General features: G+C 40.2%; 1 protein-coding gene across 1 annotated transcript; it reads right to left on the minus strand.

Moving 5' to 3' along the window:
* Window positions 1-1,082: 1,082 nt before the first annotated feature.
* Window positions 1,083-3,060, minus strand: LOC108260662 (alpha-2C adrenergic receptor). Its single transcript, XM_017461095.3, has one exon. It carries the CDS (start codon window positions 2,783-2,785, stop codon window positions 1,469-1,471), a length of 1,317 nt encoding a protein of 438 aa, XP_017316584.1. The 5' UTR covers window positions 2,786-3,060; the 3' UTR covers window positions 1,083-1,468.
* Between the last annotated feature and the right edge of the window lie 11,539 nt (window positions 3,061-14,599).

Genomic DNA, 14,599 nt, shown 5'->3' on the forward strand with positions numbered 1-14,599 from the left:
GCTTTATCTGCTCTATACTGCCAGCACTGGTCAAAAGTTACATGCAAACTTTTTATATTTCCATTCCTTGTTAGCTACATGTAGTATATATACACATTATAGCTCCAGTGTAAAAGAAGAATGTCAGACACCAAAGGTTTTGGCTTAGAGATTACATTAATGTAAGAAGGACATTGTGAACATTTCCTTTTTCAACTAAATCATTCCTATAGATGCTATTATTCGGTACATACATTTTTAAACAGACCTTTTAATAGGATTTCTCTTATCCTTCAGTAGTTTATTCAAACCTTATAGTAACACTGTTTTCGCTGATTATCAGCTAGTATGTTTTTTCTTTAGACAACCTTATTTTAAAATGTAGTAGACCTCAATATGCATTGCATCTACTATTAATGTGTATGATGTCATTTTCTATGTCATATAACATTATGCTATCTTACAGTATACTGTCATGGCCTTAGTACAAAGTGCGTTATTTTTCAGTCAATGGTTCAGGCCTGGACCAATCTGTGCTTTCAACCACCACTTTGTATCTGCTTATCGATTTTAATACCACTTTAGGAATATCATCTGCAAAGCCTCACAGCCTCTAGCTTTAACCTGAGTGGATGACATTTACATACAGTATATCCTGATTCATTTTTTGTGAAGGAAAATCAGAAGGTGATTATTTGTACTATATGAAATGGTTTCACCATAGTCATCTCAGACCATGAAGGTCCATACAGTGATATTTTACTTTGCAAACTTTGCTTCAAATGTACAGTTTGGAGTTTTGAGGTATTGAGGAACACAAGGCACATGACTAAGCAAATGACAAACCACACACACACACACACACACACACACACACACACACACACACACACACACACACATACACACACACACACACACACAGAGAGAGAGAGAGAGAGAGAGAGAGAGAGAGAGAGAGAGAGAGAGAGAGAGATTCTAAACCATGCTGTGCTTTTCTTCTTTAAAAGCAATAATGGCAGGAGTAATAAGTCTCCTGTACAATACAGAGCCACATAAAGGTTTATACATTTTTTATTTAATACAACATCTTTAGAACTTGCATAAAAAATAAATACATCTGCAAATTTACAGCTATCATTCCAGACACACTCCAGTGTTTCCTAATGCTTTGCGTCTTCTTTGCCAGAAGCTCACAGCTCACGTCTAATTCTTTCTCCAACAACCAGAGTAGAGAGAATCACATCTTATTAAACATATTTATGGTTAATTTCCTAACAGACAGAGGAACTTCTGGTTTGGTACTCACTCATACAGTATATTCCAACAATCCCTCTTTAATTTAATATCTCTCAATTATCATAGTATGAGAAAGAATTACAGGACGTCCAGAACATGCCCATGGCATTTTTTCACTCATGTTCGCCATTTCTGTGGAATAATTACTGCAGAGCTTGTAGAAATCAAGTGATCTGCAGTGTACAGAGTTCTAGAAGGATTTCTTCCAGGGTGAGCAGAGGATCTTGTGGAAAGCCCTTCTGAAGTCCTGATTAAAGATGGTGTAGATGACAGGGTTGAGCGAACTGTTGCAGTAACCAATCCAGAAGAAGAACTTGAAGAGGAGGTCAGGAATGTGGCATGCTTGGCGGCACACACCATACAAGCTGTAGCTAAAGAAAAAAGGGAACCAGCAGAGCACAAAGACACCCATCACTACAGCCAACACAAAGGTGAAGCGCTTTTCACGCACCTGGGATGCCCTCCTCCTCCTTATGCTGCAGCCACCGCTGTTCTTCCTTCGTCCGCTCGACATCCTCCGAGATGAGAACAAATCCCGGGTCTTGCTGCTGGCACGGGATGCCCTCCTGCTGGTCTCTGATGCCAGTGATACCAATGATGACCCACGTTTTGAGCCCTCACCCTGGCTTCTGCTTGGCGTTGTATCTTTTTCCTTCCAGCTTTTGGCCTCCAAAGTTGAGGTGGGTTCTGGCTCTGCCTGGACTGAGGGTCGTGGCTCAGCATTTTTGCCAGGGGTTCCTGGACAGTGCCCGCTCTCTCTCTCGCCATTCATCTTCACTACTGATGTAGCAATGCTGACGCCATTCTCAGTGTCCAGACTTGACTTTTTCTCCGAAGCGGTCCTTGTTCTCGTCTTGGCCACCCTGTAAATGCGCACATAGACAAGGATCATGATGATGCATGGCACGAAGAAGGATGCAGAGCTGGAGGCTAAAATGTACCACGTGTCATCATTGAGCTGGCACTGCGGGAACTGCCCTGTGCCCTCCGCCAACCCATCATCCATCATGGAGAGGAGCGGTGGTGAGGATATGAGTGCAGAGATGAGCCACACAGCCAGTATGGCAGCCTTGATGCGGCGAGGTGTGCGCTTCAGGTTGTATTGGACGGCACTTGTGACTGACCAATAGCGGTCCAGGCTGATGGCACAGAGGTGCCCGATGGAGGCGGTGCAGAAGAGCACGTCTAGCGCAAGGTATGCACCGCACCACGCACGCCCAAAGTTCCAGTATCCCATCAACTCGTTGGCAAGAGAGAACGGCATGACGAGCGCCGCCACCAGGATGTCCGCTGCGGCCAGAGACACCAGGAACAGATTCTGCGGCGCACGAAGCGCACGGCTGGTTAACACTGCGAGCATCACCAGCGCATTTCCCACCACCGTGAACACGATGAGGAAGGCGACGAGCGCCGCAAGTCCCGCCGCTTCCGTCCGTGAGTAGCGCGTTCCCGACTCCCACGAGGAGTTTGCGGACGAGGACGCGTAGGAGACCTCTGGCGCCTCCATGACGCTGCGCGCAGATTTGTATTATTCCTTTATCCTATTTACGTCCACACGTATAGTCCGTATAGTTTAATCCGTATAGTTTAATATCCGTGCGCAACGGTTCATCTTTAAAACAACGCATGGTTAAAAACCTCAAACACAGGTCCCAGCAACATCACAGTAAGTTTAAACTGTGCCAAATCCCACATCAAGAAAATGAGAAATCCACCATAAATACACTGAAGTCTTGTTCCATGGAGCCTCCTTGTGAAACTCCCTCCTGCTCTCTCCTCAGCTCTCTGTTCCATCTCCAAAGCAGCTCTGAGCGCAAATCCAGGGTTGCCAGAGTGGAGGGATCAACGGCTCCTTCCCTACTGATTTTCACGTGTTAAGCCTCATCCGAATTCAATAAAACTGATATTGATCACACTCCTTCCCTACTGATTTTCACGTGTTAAGCCTCATCCGAATTCAATACAAACCAACTCAAGCTGAGTTTTATTATAAATTGCATTTATATCATAAATTATATCATAACTATGTCATATTTACCAGTTACCACACTGTACCCAAAATGGCTTGCCTTTATTTACTACATTTAACAGCCACTCACTCACTTTATCATGCAACGAAAAACACATTTCTGTTTGTTCAGCCAACCCATTTGAGAAGAACAAAATCCCCCCTTTTAATATGTAACATTCCAGCTGATTTTTCACAGTTTAAATGGATATGGAATAATTAATGAATCTTTATTAATCACATATACTTTAGAGCACAGTGAAATTCTTTTCTTCGTATACCCCAGCATGTTAGGAAGTTGGGGTCAGAGCGCAGGGTCAGCCATAATACAGCGCCGGGTTGAGGGCCTTGCTCAAGGGCCCAACAGTGGCTTCTTGGCAGTGCTGGGGCTTGAACTCTGACCTTCCGATCAGTAACCCAGAGCCTTAACTGCCAAGCCACCACTGCCCTTAAATATTGGCCTGCAACTTATCATAAATATTGGCCTAATAAATATTGGCCTGCAACCTATCATCCCAAATTGTCCCAGTCATGTTCTTATGCACCTTTCATTGAAAGTAGGACACACTGATAGATGTATTCTTAAAAAAAAAAAAAGGTTGGAATGAGAAACACAGGACAAGTAGGACTCGTCATATCTTAAATGGAACCCCGACTGTGAAGACTTGTGTGGCTTATTAAGTTAACACTGACATCCACTATATAAATCTGCTATACAAAACACTCTAGATGTCAGCTTTTAAAAAAAGAAAATCCTTGCGCTTGTAGGCCGCCATTGCTGTTTACATAGCAATGTATTCTGGGTAGTGACGTCAAATGGTTGCGATGGTCTTGATTCTCCAGCGACCCTACAGCGATATAAACATGTCTTCGGTCTTTTCAGTTTGAACCCGAGCATAACATAAGTGTGGAGGTTAATATAGAAGACATTACTCAAAATGTACATCAAAATGAAGACGATCAGAGAGGTGAGGAGGCAAGAGTGGGGCAAACTCGATGGTGTCTGTGCAGCAACTGCATGTCTATGCCAACCGAGAGCGTTTGTTGTTCAAGGTATGGATATGGATTAAACTATTATTTTATGAAGAAACATATTCTAATATCAGTAATTTTAGAGATGATCAGCATGCTGTCGCCATGTTATGAGAAAATCTATGTTATCTAAACATCTTCTCTGTGTACGAAGGTACTCATATCTTTGGAAATTTAAGATTCTTGTGATTCGATTCAAATAAAAACTGTTTTGAGGATACTATCACAACAGCAGCTACATTCAATGTCTCTGTCAGACCACCGATATACAAACAAAGACTTACATAATGGCGGCAACTCACTTCATCTGAAGCCTCATAGTAATCCACTGATCCATAAGATCCTCACAAAAACAGTCTTGTTACACTGGCAAAAAAATCCAATTATGTAAAAATATTTAGTCCACCTTTCAAAAGAGACCAAAACCATGCATGCACTGCAAATGGTTCAAGAACAGCTTTAATTTTACTTTGGGTGTGCCGTGTTTAGGTGTTTTAGGCTAATTTTATGTTATGAACTTGACGTTATGAGAATATACTGAAAAAACAAGATGCTTACAGGTTTGATTATATTTACAGATATCCCCTGTATTATAGCACACAAGAACTAGAAAATGACAGACACAAGCAGCACAGTGTGGGATTATTTTCCTGCTGCAGGAGCTAGTAGCTAATTCTATTGAGTGCTCAAGTGCAACCATTTTCCGTCATCAACTCTTGGCAGCCTCCATAGGTTAAAATATGTATGAAATATTAGGGATTTTTAAAATAATGTACATATTTCATGTGATTCTAACAATGTATTTTAGTAGTAGGAGATGGCATCTATTGCAATTTAAGGCCTACAAGTCTTCATAGTCGGGGTTCCTTGTAAAGGACACTTTCACCTATGAAAATGGTTTAACATATTTTTTATTCCTCAACATACATATTGCTAAATGTGAAGGTTTCTTTATTATTAAGGATGGAAGTTTTGGCAACTATAATTTAGGATGTGTCTATTTATAACACATGTTCACGGGGGTACAGATCATTTGGAAAGGTTGTGCAACCTGGCAACCCTGCTGTTAATGATAGCAAGAGTGAAACACTTGAAAAAGGTACTCTGAACTGGATGTGCCCCATTGTTATGTTAAATATCCATCTGATGCACTTTTTTAAATATAAATTAAGGATAGACCACTCTATGTGTCTGAGAGGCTGTGGATAAGTAGATCCTTTTGATGGAAGCCTGGGATTTTTGGTTACTACAGTAAAAGTTTTATTAATTGTTCGCACTTTTGATGGGTGTGGATCAGTGCACACTTCTGTTTTTTTAAACTTCAGATGAGAATGTGTGTGAGATTTAGATCTTCAAACAAAACACAACATACACATAATATAGTTTTTATTTATAATTTTTTTTTTATTATTGAAGCAAAAAAAGTTATCCAACACCTATCTCCCATGTGATTGACCCCTTAAACTTAAAATCTGGTTGTGCCACCTTTAGCATCAATAACTGCAAACAAATGCTTCTGATAACTGGAGATCAGTCTTTCACTTACTTCTAGGACTAGGACTTACTCCTATGCCTTGGATCATTGTCTTGCTGCATGTCACCCTGTCTTCCAAACAGTTCCACTTTCGACTCATCAGTCCACAGAACATTCTCTCAAAAGGTTTGAGGATCATCAAGGTGTGTTTTGGCACAAAACACATTCAGATGAGCCTTAATGTTCTTCTGGGTTAGCAGTGGTTTTCACCTCGCCACCCTTCCATGGATGCCATTTTTCCCAGCATCATTCTGATAGTGGAGTCATGAACAGTGACATTTATTGATGCAAGAGAGGCCTGTAGGTCCTTTGATGTTGTCCATGGGTCTTTCATCCATATCTAACATCCATCTGGATGATATTTCAATCACCTTCTTCCTCATAGTTTCTGGAATTTCTTTTGACTTTGCCATAGTGTGTTATTAGGTAAGACCTTTTAACCAACTTCATGCTGTTGAAAAAGTTCTATTTAAGTGTTGATGTGATTGAACAGGGTTTACAGTAATCAGGCCTGGTTGCGTCTAATCCAGCTGAACCCCATTATGAATGCAGTTTCATAGATTTGGGGAATTAGTAACTACGGGGCAAATACATTTTCACAAAGGTCCAGTTGGTACTGAATATTTTTTTACTTCAATAAATAACATTATCATTTAAAATGTATTTTGTGTTTACTCAGGTAGCCATTTGTTTTTATTTTAGATTTAGTTTTAATTTCTGAAACAATTTAGAATGAGATCTACACAAAAACAGAAGAAATCAGCATCGGGAAAATACTTTTCCACAGCACTGTTTATCCCAGACCTATGCTGAAGACACCGACCAGTTAGTCAATGAAGAGGTTGAAAATATCACCGGTGTGTGTGTGTGTGTGTGTGTGTGTGTGTGTGTGTGTGTGTGTGTGTGTGTGTGTGTGTGTGTTTTAAACCCCGTAAAGTAGACATGACAAGAAGAGAGCACTGACCTTTTGGGAATTTAAATAACCCCCTTAAAATCCTCCATAGAATCACACTGAGCACCAAGACCTTGAAATTTTAATATGCTCTCTGATGTCTTGCAGAAATCACAGCAATAACTTTGAGGTATTGATGTGGAACTCGACAAAGGTAATTAGGAAAACAAAAACCAGCCTTCAAAACAAGAAAGCAAACAAGCAGGCAGCAGTGCCTGTGGGAAACCTATTGAGTTATTGCTACATAATGCTGTTACAGAAGTTTTCACAAAACACAACCAAGCCTAAACTGTATTTACAGAGTTTTTGGAAACTACAACAATACATAATTTTTGCCTCCTGGACACAGGCAGGCAAGGTGGCTGAGGCCATATTATACTCTGAAACATAACAGGCAGGCCAGGATAAGAACTAATAAAATCCAATACATGACTAGGACAAGGAAAGTAAGACAACTAGTGAGGAACTACAACCCCAATTCCAAAATAATTGGGATGCTGTGTAAAATGTAAATAAAATCAGAATGCAATGACTTGCAATCTCATATGTTATTCACAGTAGAACATGGAAACCATATCAAATGCTTAAACTGAGGAAATACACCGTTTTAAGAACAAAATAATGTCATTTTGAATTTGATGGCAACAATGGGTCTTGAAAAGTTGGGACAGGGCAAGGAAAGGCTGGAAAAGTAAGTATTACTAAAAATAACAGATGGAGGAACATTTTGCAAGTAATTAGTTTAATTGGTAACAGGTCAGTAACATGATTGGGTATAAAAAGAGTATCTCAGAGAGGCAGAGTCTCTCAGAAGTAAAGAGGTTCACCAATCTGCCAAAAAACGTGTCTACTATTTGGGGAACAATTTCAGAATAATGTTCCTCAATGTAAAATTGCAAAGCCTTTGAATATCTCATTATCTACAGTACATAATATCATCAAAAGTTTCTGAGAATCTGGAGAAATATCTGGGGACAAGGTGAAAATTATTATTGCATGCCCGTAATCTTCGGGCCCTCAGACAGCACTGCATTAAAAACAGGCATAATTCTGTAATGGAAATCACTGCATGGACTCAGAAACACCTCCAGAACTCATTGTCTATGAATACAGTTCGCCGTGCCATCCACAAATGCTGGTTAAAACTCTATCATGCAAAGAAGAAGCCTTGTGAACATGATCCAGAAATGCCGACATCTTCTCTGGGCCAAAGCTCATTTAAAATGGACTGAAGCAAAGTGGAAAACTGTTCTGTGGTCAGACGAATCAAAATTTTTAATTGTTTTTTGGAAACCATGTACTCTGCGTCCTCTAAACTAAAAAGGAGAGGGACAGTCCGGTATTTTATCAGTGCTCAGTTCAAAAGCTTGCATCTCTGATTGTATTGGGGTGCATTAGTGCCTACGTCTGGAAAGGCACCATCACTGCTGAAAGGTATGCACAGATTTTAGAGCAACATATGCTTCCATCCATCCATCTTTTTCAGGGAAGGCCTTGCATATTTCAGCAAGACAATGCTAAACCACATACTACATCTATTGCAACAGCATAGCTTTATAGTAGAAGAGTCCGGGTGCTGAACTGGCCTGCCTACCATCCAGACCTTTCACCATTTGAAAACATTTGGTGCATCATGAAACAAAAAATACGACAAAGAAGACCCAGGACTGTTAAGGAGCTAGGATCCTGTATCAGACACGAATGGGACAACATTCCTCTCCCAAAACTCCAGCAAGAGACCAGCAACTGGTCTCTTGCTGGAGTTCCCAGAGATCCTCAGTTCCCAGATGTTTACGGACTGTTGTTGAAAGAAGAGGGGATGCTACACAGTTGTAGATATTGGCCCTGTCCCAACTTTTTTTGAGATGTGTTGCTACCATCAAATTCAAAATTACCTTATTTTTCCCTTAAAATGGTACACATCCTCAGTTTAAACATTTGATATGTTTTCTTTGTTCTATTTTGAATAAAATATGGGTTTATGTGCATCCCTCCTTGTGAGACTATATGATAGACAACTCATTGTGCTTAAGAGGTCAAAGAATGAATGTGATGTGATTCAGTTATGTAACCGTTATCAGAAAAAATGTGTTAACTTTGTGGAGAGGCTAGGGACAGAGGCCATGCCCCCTCACCTGACACTGACAGGGACAGAGGGAATGCCCCCTTAACTGAGGCTAACAGGGACCAGGTCCACACCTTTTTACTGGGACTAACAGGGACAAAGGCCATGCCTCCCTCAAAGGAGGTCGGAGTAAGGTCAAGGCCGAAGATTGGGAATGCATGTTCTTAGAGAATATTGATCTCAAAATTAATATCTTAAAAATTTGATTTACAAAAAATGATCAATAATATAAAGTAGAGATTTTTAAAAATGTAATAAGTAGAAATTGACATGTTTACCATATGTATAGTATACCATACAGCAAGTTGATTACTGTATGGTATACTATACATTTGGTAAATGCTGAGCTTTAGATGGTAAATCTTTAAAGGTGGAGACTCAGCTTGGATCTAGCAAACATGGAAAACAAGGAACATGGCTTTGAAACACACAAACACCACCCCCCACCCGCACTGCCCACCTTAACACACACACACACACATCCACGACTTTGCAACAGTCAAGACATAGACAAACAGAAGATCCATCAGCAGACTCGCATTCCTGACTCATGTAACCTCATAACTTTACAATCTAATCTTGGTTAATAACTGAATAATAAGCCAGGACCTTAAGAGTTTAACAAGACATAAAAAGTATGATATGTAATACATTGTAAGGCTCTATCTGCTGTTGATTTTTCATCCAGATAGAACCTCATGATACTAAGATCATGTGAAAATGAGCTGGAGCAGAAATGTGAAGACGGGTAGAAGCCAGGAGAATTCTGTGACAACCTGCAAGTGAACGGTCACCTGAGAGCTGACCCAGTTACAGCTCATGGTGTAATATACCAGCAGATCATAAGTTTGGCATTTCAGGTTGATCTGAATTTTGATAAATCTATTTAATTCCCAACTGATACCACAGTGCATTTGAATTCTTGATTCTAATGAGTCAGAATCAGACTCAGTTCCAGCTGTAAGTCAAATCACAGCTTTATATTAAGGTGCTCGTATTAATACGTTCTCATTTATGTAGTAACAACTCATGCACAGTAACTCGTATGGCAGATGCATAAAATAATTTAAGACGACAGATTTAAAAAGTGCTGCCCATTTAACGGAGAGTGTATTATCATTGATATGGTAAAGCTTTCTTCAATTCAATTCAATAAAATTTTGTTTGTATAGCGCCTTTTACAATGGACATTGTCTCAAAGCAGCTTTACAGAAATATTTAAACACTGGATAGAGATTTAAGCATGTGAATTTATTCCTATTGAGCGAGCCGGTGGCGACGAAAAACTTCCTAAGATGTTAAGAGGAAGAAGCCTTGAGAGGAACCTGACTCAGAAGGGAACCCGTCCTCATCTGGATAACAACGGATAGTGTAAAAAGTAAAAGAAAGTTCATTATGGTTTTATAATGAAGTCTGTTTGTTGATAGCACCCTCTCCAGGGTGTACCCCGCCTTGTGCCCAATGCTCCCTGGGATAGGGTCCAGGTTTCCCCGTGACCCTGAAAAGGATTAAGCAGTATAGAAGATGGATGGATGGATGGATGGATGGATGTTTGCTGATATAGTCCACTAGTTTCTGTTTATTTGACATTATGGATGGAGTGTCCAGCTCAGCCCTTTTGTAACAGTCAGTAATTTTCAACCAGGTGAAAGTCTTCAGGATATTGCACTTCCTGGTTGTTCAGTAACACGAAAGCTGAATTTATTCGTGCTTTAATACCTTTAAGTGAGACGAAAAAGAGAGTGAGGGAACCAACTACCATAACGTTATAGCTGCCATTCTTTAATAAATATATTTTTTAAAATTCTTGACAAATAGCTGTGGTGCAGGCTGAGAGGAATAAACCACTGGGGGACTGCTGTTATAGGAAAATATCATTGGGGAGGTAATGGAACAAATAACACCACACAGTCATTGATTAATTTCCTATAACAGCACGCCACATCACGTGTTATGCCTTACCTAGCTCATAGGAAGGTATCTAAACTGGCAATGATTGTCCATTTGGTTAGTTGGCTGTCTTGTAGATTTGGCCAACAAGTACACATTTTGCTGAAGAAAAATAATGTCTGCGTGATTGACAAACCAGATGCACTTCACTATAATAATTAAGTGCCAATGAATTCGATGACTCTTAATGAACAAAAGGATACATTATTTGATAATCAGACCAAACCCTTGAGTGTTCCATTAGTGGAACACACACACACGCACACACACACACACACACACACACACACACACACACACACACACACACACACACACACACACACACACACACACGCACATAATTAAATCTCATGAGCAGGGTTTATTTCTTGTAATTCAGTACTCAGCATTGAGTGTCACCCTAATAGAAGACCATCATTATTATCATAATTACACAGCACTCTAGTGATAGTAATTATCTGTAATAATGTTTTTGAAAGCCAAAGAGAGAACCGGAAAGCTTTAAGAGATTATCAGCCTTCTCGCTCCCTTGTTTAATTCAGTCATCAGTAACACTCCTCAAGATGTCAGCGAATAAAGCTTTATTTTAAGCCAAGATGCAACTATATCATCACAGCCAGTTAGGAAAGACATGAAGAAGCAGCATACAGTGAGGGAAAAAAGTATTTGATCCCCTGCTGATTTTGTACGTTTGCCCACTGACAAAGAAATGATCAGTCTATATTTTTAATGGTAGATTTATTTGAACAGTGAGAGACAGAATAACAACAAGAAAATCCAGAAAAACGCATGTCAAAAATGTTATAAATTGATTTGCATTTTAATGAGGGAAATAAGTATTTGACTCCATCTCAATCAGAAAGATTTCTGGCTCTCAGGTGTCTTTTATACAGGTAACGAGATGAGATTAAGAGCACACTCTTAAAGGGAGTGCTCCTAATCTCAGCTTGTTACCTGTATGAAAGACACCTGTCCACAGAAGCAATCAATCAATCAGATTCCAAACTCTCCACCATGGCCAAGACCAAAGAGCTCTCCAAGGATGTCAGGGACAAGATTGTAGACCTACACAAGTCTGGAATGGTCTACAAGACCATTGCCAAGCAGCTTGGTGAGAAGGTGACAACAGTTGGTGCGATTATTCGCAAATGGAAGAAACACAAAAGAACTGTCAATCTCCCTTGGCCTGGGGCTCCATGCAAGATCTCACCTCGTGAAGTTGCAATGATCTTGAGAACAGTGAGGAATAAGGCCAGAACTACACGGGAGGATCTTGTCAATGATCTCAAGGCAGCTGGGACCATAGTCACCAAGAAAACAATTGGTAACACACTATGCCGTGAACGACTGAAATCCTGCAGCGCCCGCAAGGTCCCCCTGCTCAAGAAAGCACATATACATGCCCGTCTGAAGTTTGGCAATGAACATCTGAATGATTCAGAGGACAACTGGGTGAAAGTGTTGTGGTCAGATGAGACCAAAATGGAGCTCTTTGGCATCAACTCAACTCGCCGTGTTTGGAGGAGGAGGAATGCTGCCTATGACCCCAAGAACATCATCCCCACCGTCAAACATGGAGATGGAAACATTATGCTTTGGGGGTGTTTTTCTGCTAAGGGGACAGGACAACTTCACCGCATCAAAGGGACGATGGATATTGGTATTGGATATGGGTATTCCAGCATGACAATGACCCAAAACACACGGCCAAGGCAACAAAGGAGTGGCTCAAGAAGAAGCATATTAAGGTCCTGGAGTGGTCTAGCCAGTCTCCAGACCTTAATCCCATAGAAAATCTGTGGAGGGAGGTTCGAGTTGCCAAATGTCAGCCTCGAAACCTTAATGATTTGGAGAAGATCTGCAAAGAGGAGTGGGACAAAATCCCTCCTGAGATATGTGCAAACCTGGTGGCCAACTACAAGAAACGTCTGAGCTCTGTGATTGCCAACAAGGGTTTTGCCACCAAGTACTAAGTCATGTTTTGCAGAGGGGGTCAAATACATATTTCTCTCATTAAAATGCAAATCAATTTATAACATTTTTGACATGCGTTTTTCTGTTTTTTTTTTTTTTTTTTTTTTTGTTATTCTGTCTCTCACTGTTCAAATAAATCTACCATTAAAATTGTAGAATGATAATTTCTTTGTCAGTGGCCAAACGTACAAAATCAGCAGGGGATCAAATACTTTTTTCCCTCACTGTATATGAGTCTATGCACTGTATGTTATATGTATGTTATGGACTGTATGTATGTTACTATATGTTATGGACCATATTTAGGTCCATTGGGTGATTTAGTGTAGTAAACATAATCCTAATGTGATTTTCTTCTACTTAAATAATTTGTTACACGTCATAAATCATATGTTTCTGTGAACTGTTCACCTTTTTTTGTCTGAGTAACAAACTGAACAAAAAGAATATATAATTGTCTAGCAGTTAAATAAAGAATGTCTTCACACACTCACTTCACACACCATGCTGTCCTGCATAAGATTTTACTAGTATTGTCTAATATTGCTTCCGAGGTGAGACAATAGATCACGTTGATGGCTGCTGGCGCCAGTGTTACCGATGTTCTCCTTTTTGTGGACAACATCCCCCCCACCCACCCACCCACCCACACACACACACACACACACACACACAGACACAGACACACACACACACACACACACACACACACACACACACACACACACACACACACACACACACACACACACACACACACACAAATTAGAGGCTGATTGCAGTTGCGTCACTGATTAACCTTCACTGGTAACAGGCTTACTTAAAGGCTTATAATGGCTCCTATAAAAATTCACAGATGCAGCGGTTCTAGAAGAACATATTTCCGACTGTCTAATGATTAATAGGCAATGTAATATCAGTAACTATACCTCAGGTTAAGTTCTATTATTGTGCTTCACTCAAGTGTGGTTTTTAAGTGCTTCTTATTATTGCTGGAAAGACAGACTCAGTTGTAATGGATGAGGTTGGTCTAATTGACAGGTCACTATGGCAAAAAAAAAAAAAAGTACATCAATCACACGAGGCAAAGAATGAATAAAGTGAGAACATCATAGGCAAGTACCTAAGGCAGCATCTTGTCAAGGGAATCACCAGCATGGTGTTTATGCTTGCTGGTTGCCGCCTCCCTTCCTACTCCCACCTCCACCGCCACTACAGTGTGTTCTGGCAGTATATCTCATAACATCATCAATCTTCATCACAGTTGTGAGAAAGACACCACTCCATACAGGCAATCTAGTTGTGCCCTCTTGCTGACTCCCTTTGACACAAATGCACATCAAAGGAAAAAGTTTGAAGAAATCTTACTTACAAATGACACATTCTGGGCAAATAGTTATAAAGAATAACCTTTAAGGCAATCAGTCATGCGCAGCTGTCTACTGTCTGTATGAAAGCAAATCTATACCAAAATCCAAATAAAACAATCTCAACGCATTTTTTATTTGTAAGGAAATATTTTTCTGTCCTATATTTTATCTAAAAAGTACTTTGGAAAAAAAAAAAGCAAGAAGGCAAAAGTCAAGACTTTCTCTGTCTATAGATGTGGTGAAGAATGATCTAGTGTCTATGATCTTGTAAAATTCTAACAGATGTTAATAAGAATGGGTAAAGAGCCCTCTGACACGGTTAGAACACATCGAGATGAATGCTGTAGATATTATTACTAATAGGATGCAAACA

This window comes from Ictalurus punctatus, chromosome 29 (assembly GCF_001660625.3).
Source record: "Ictalurus punctatus breed USDA103 chromosome 29, Coco_2.0, whole genome shotgun sequence".
Lineage (NCBI taxonomy): Eukaryota > Metazoa > Chordata > Actinopteri > Siluriformes > Ictaluridae > Ictalurus > Ictalurus punctatus.

Bases quoted from the DNA above. Each gene is read 5' to 3' on its own strand.
- LOC108260662 (XM_017461095.3), bottom strand. From the start codon at position 2,785: ATGGAGGCGCCAGAGGTCTCCTACGCGTCCTCGTCCGCAAACTCCTCG.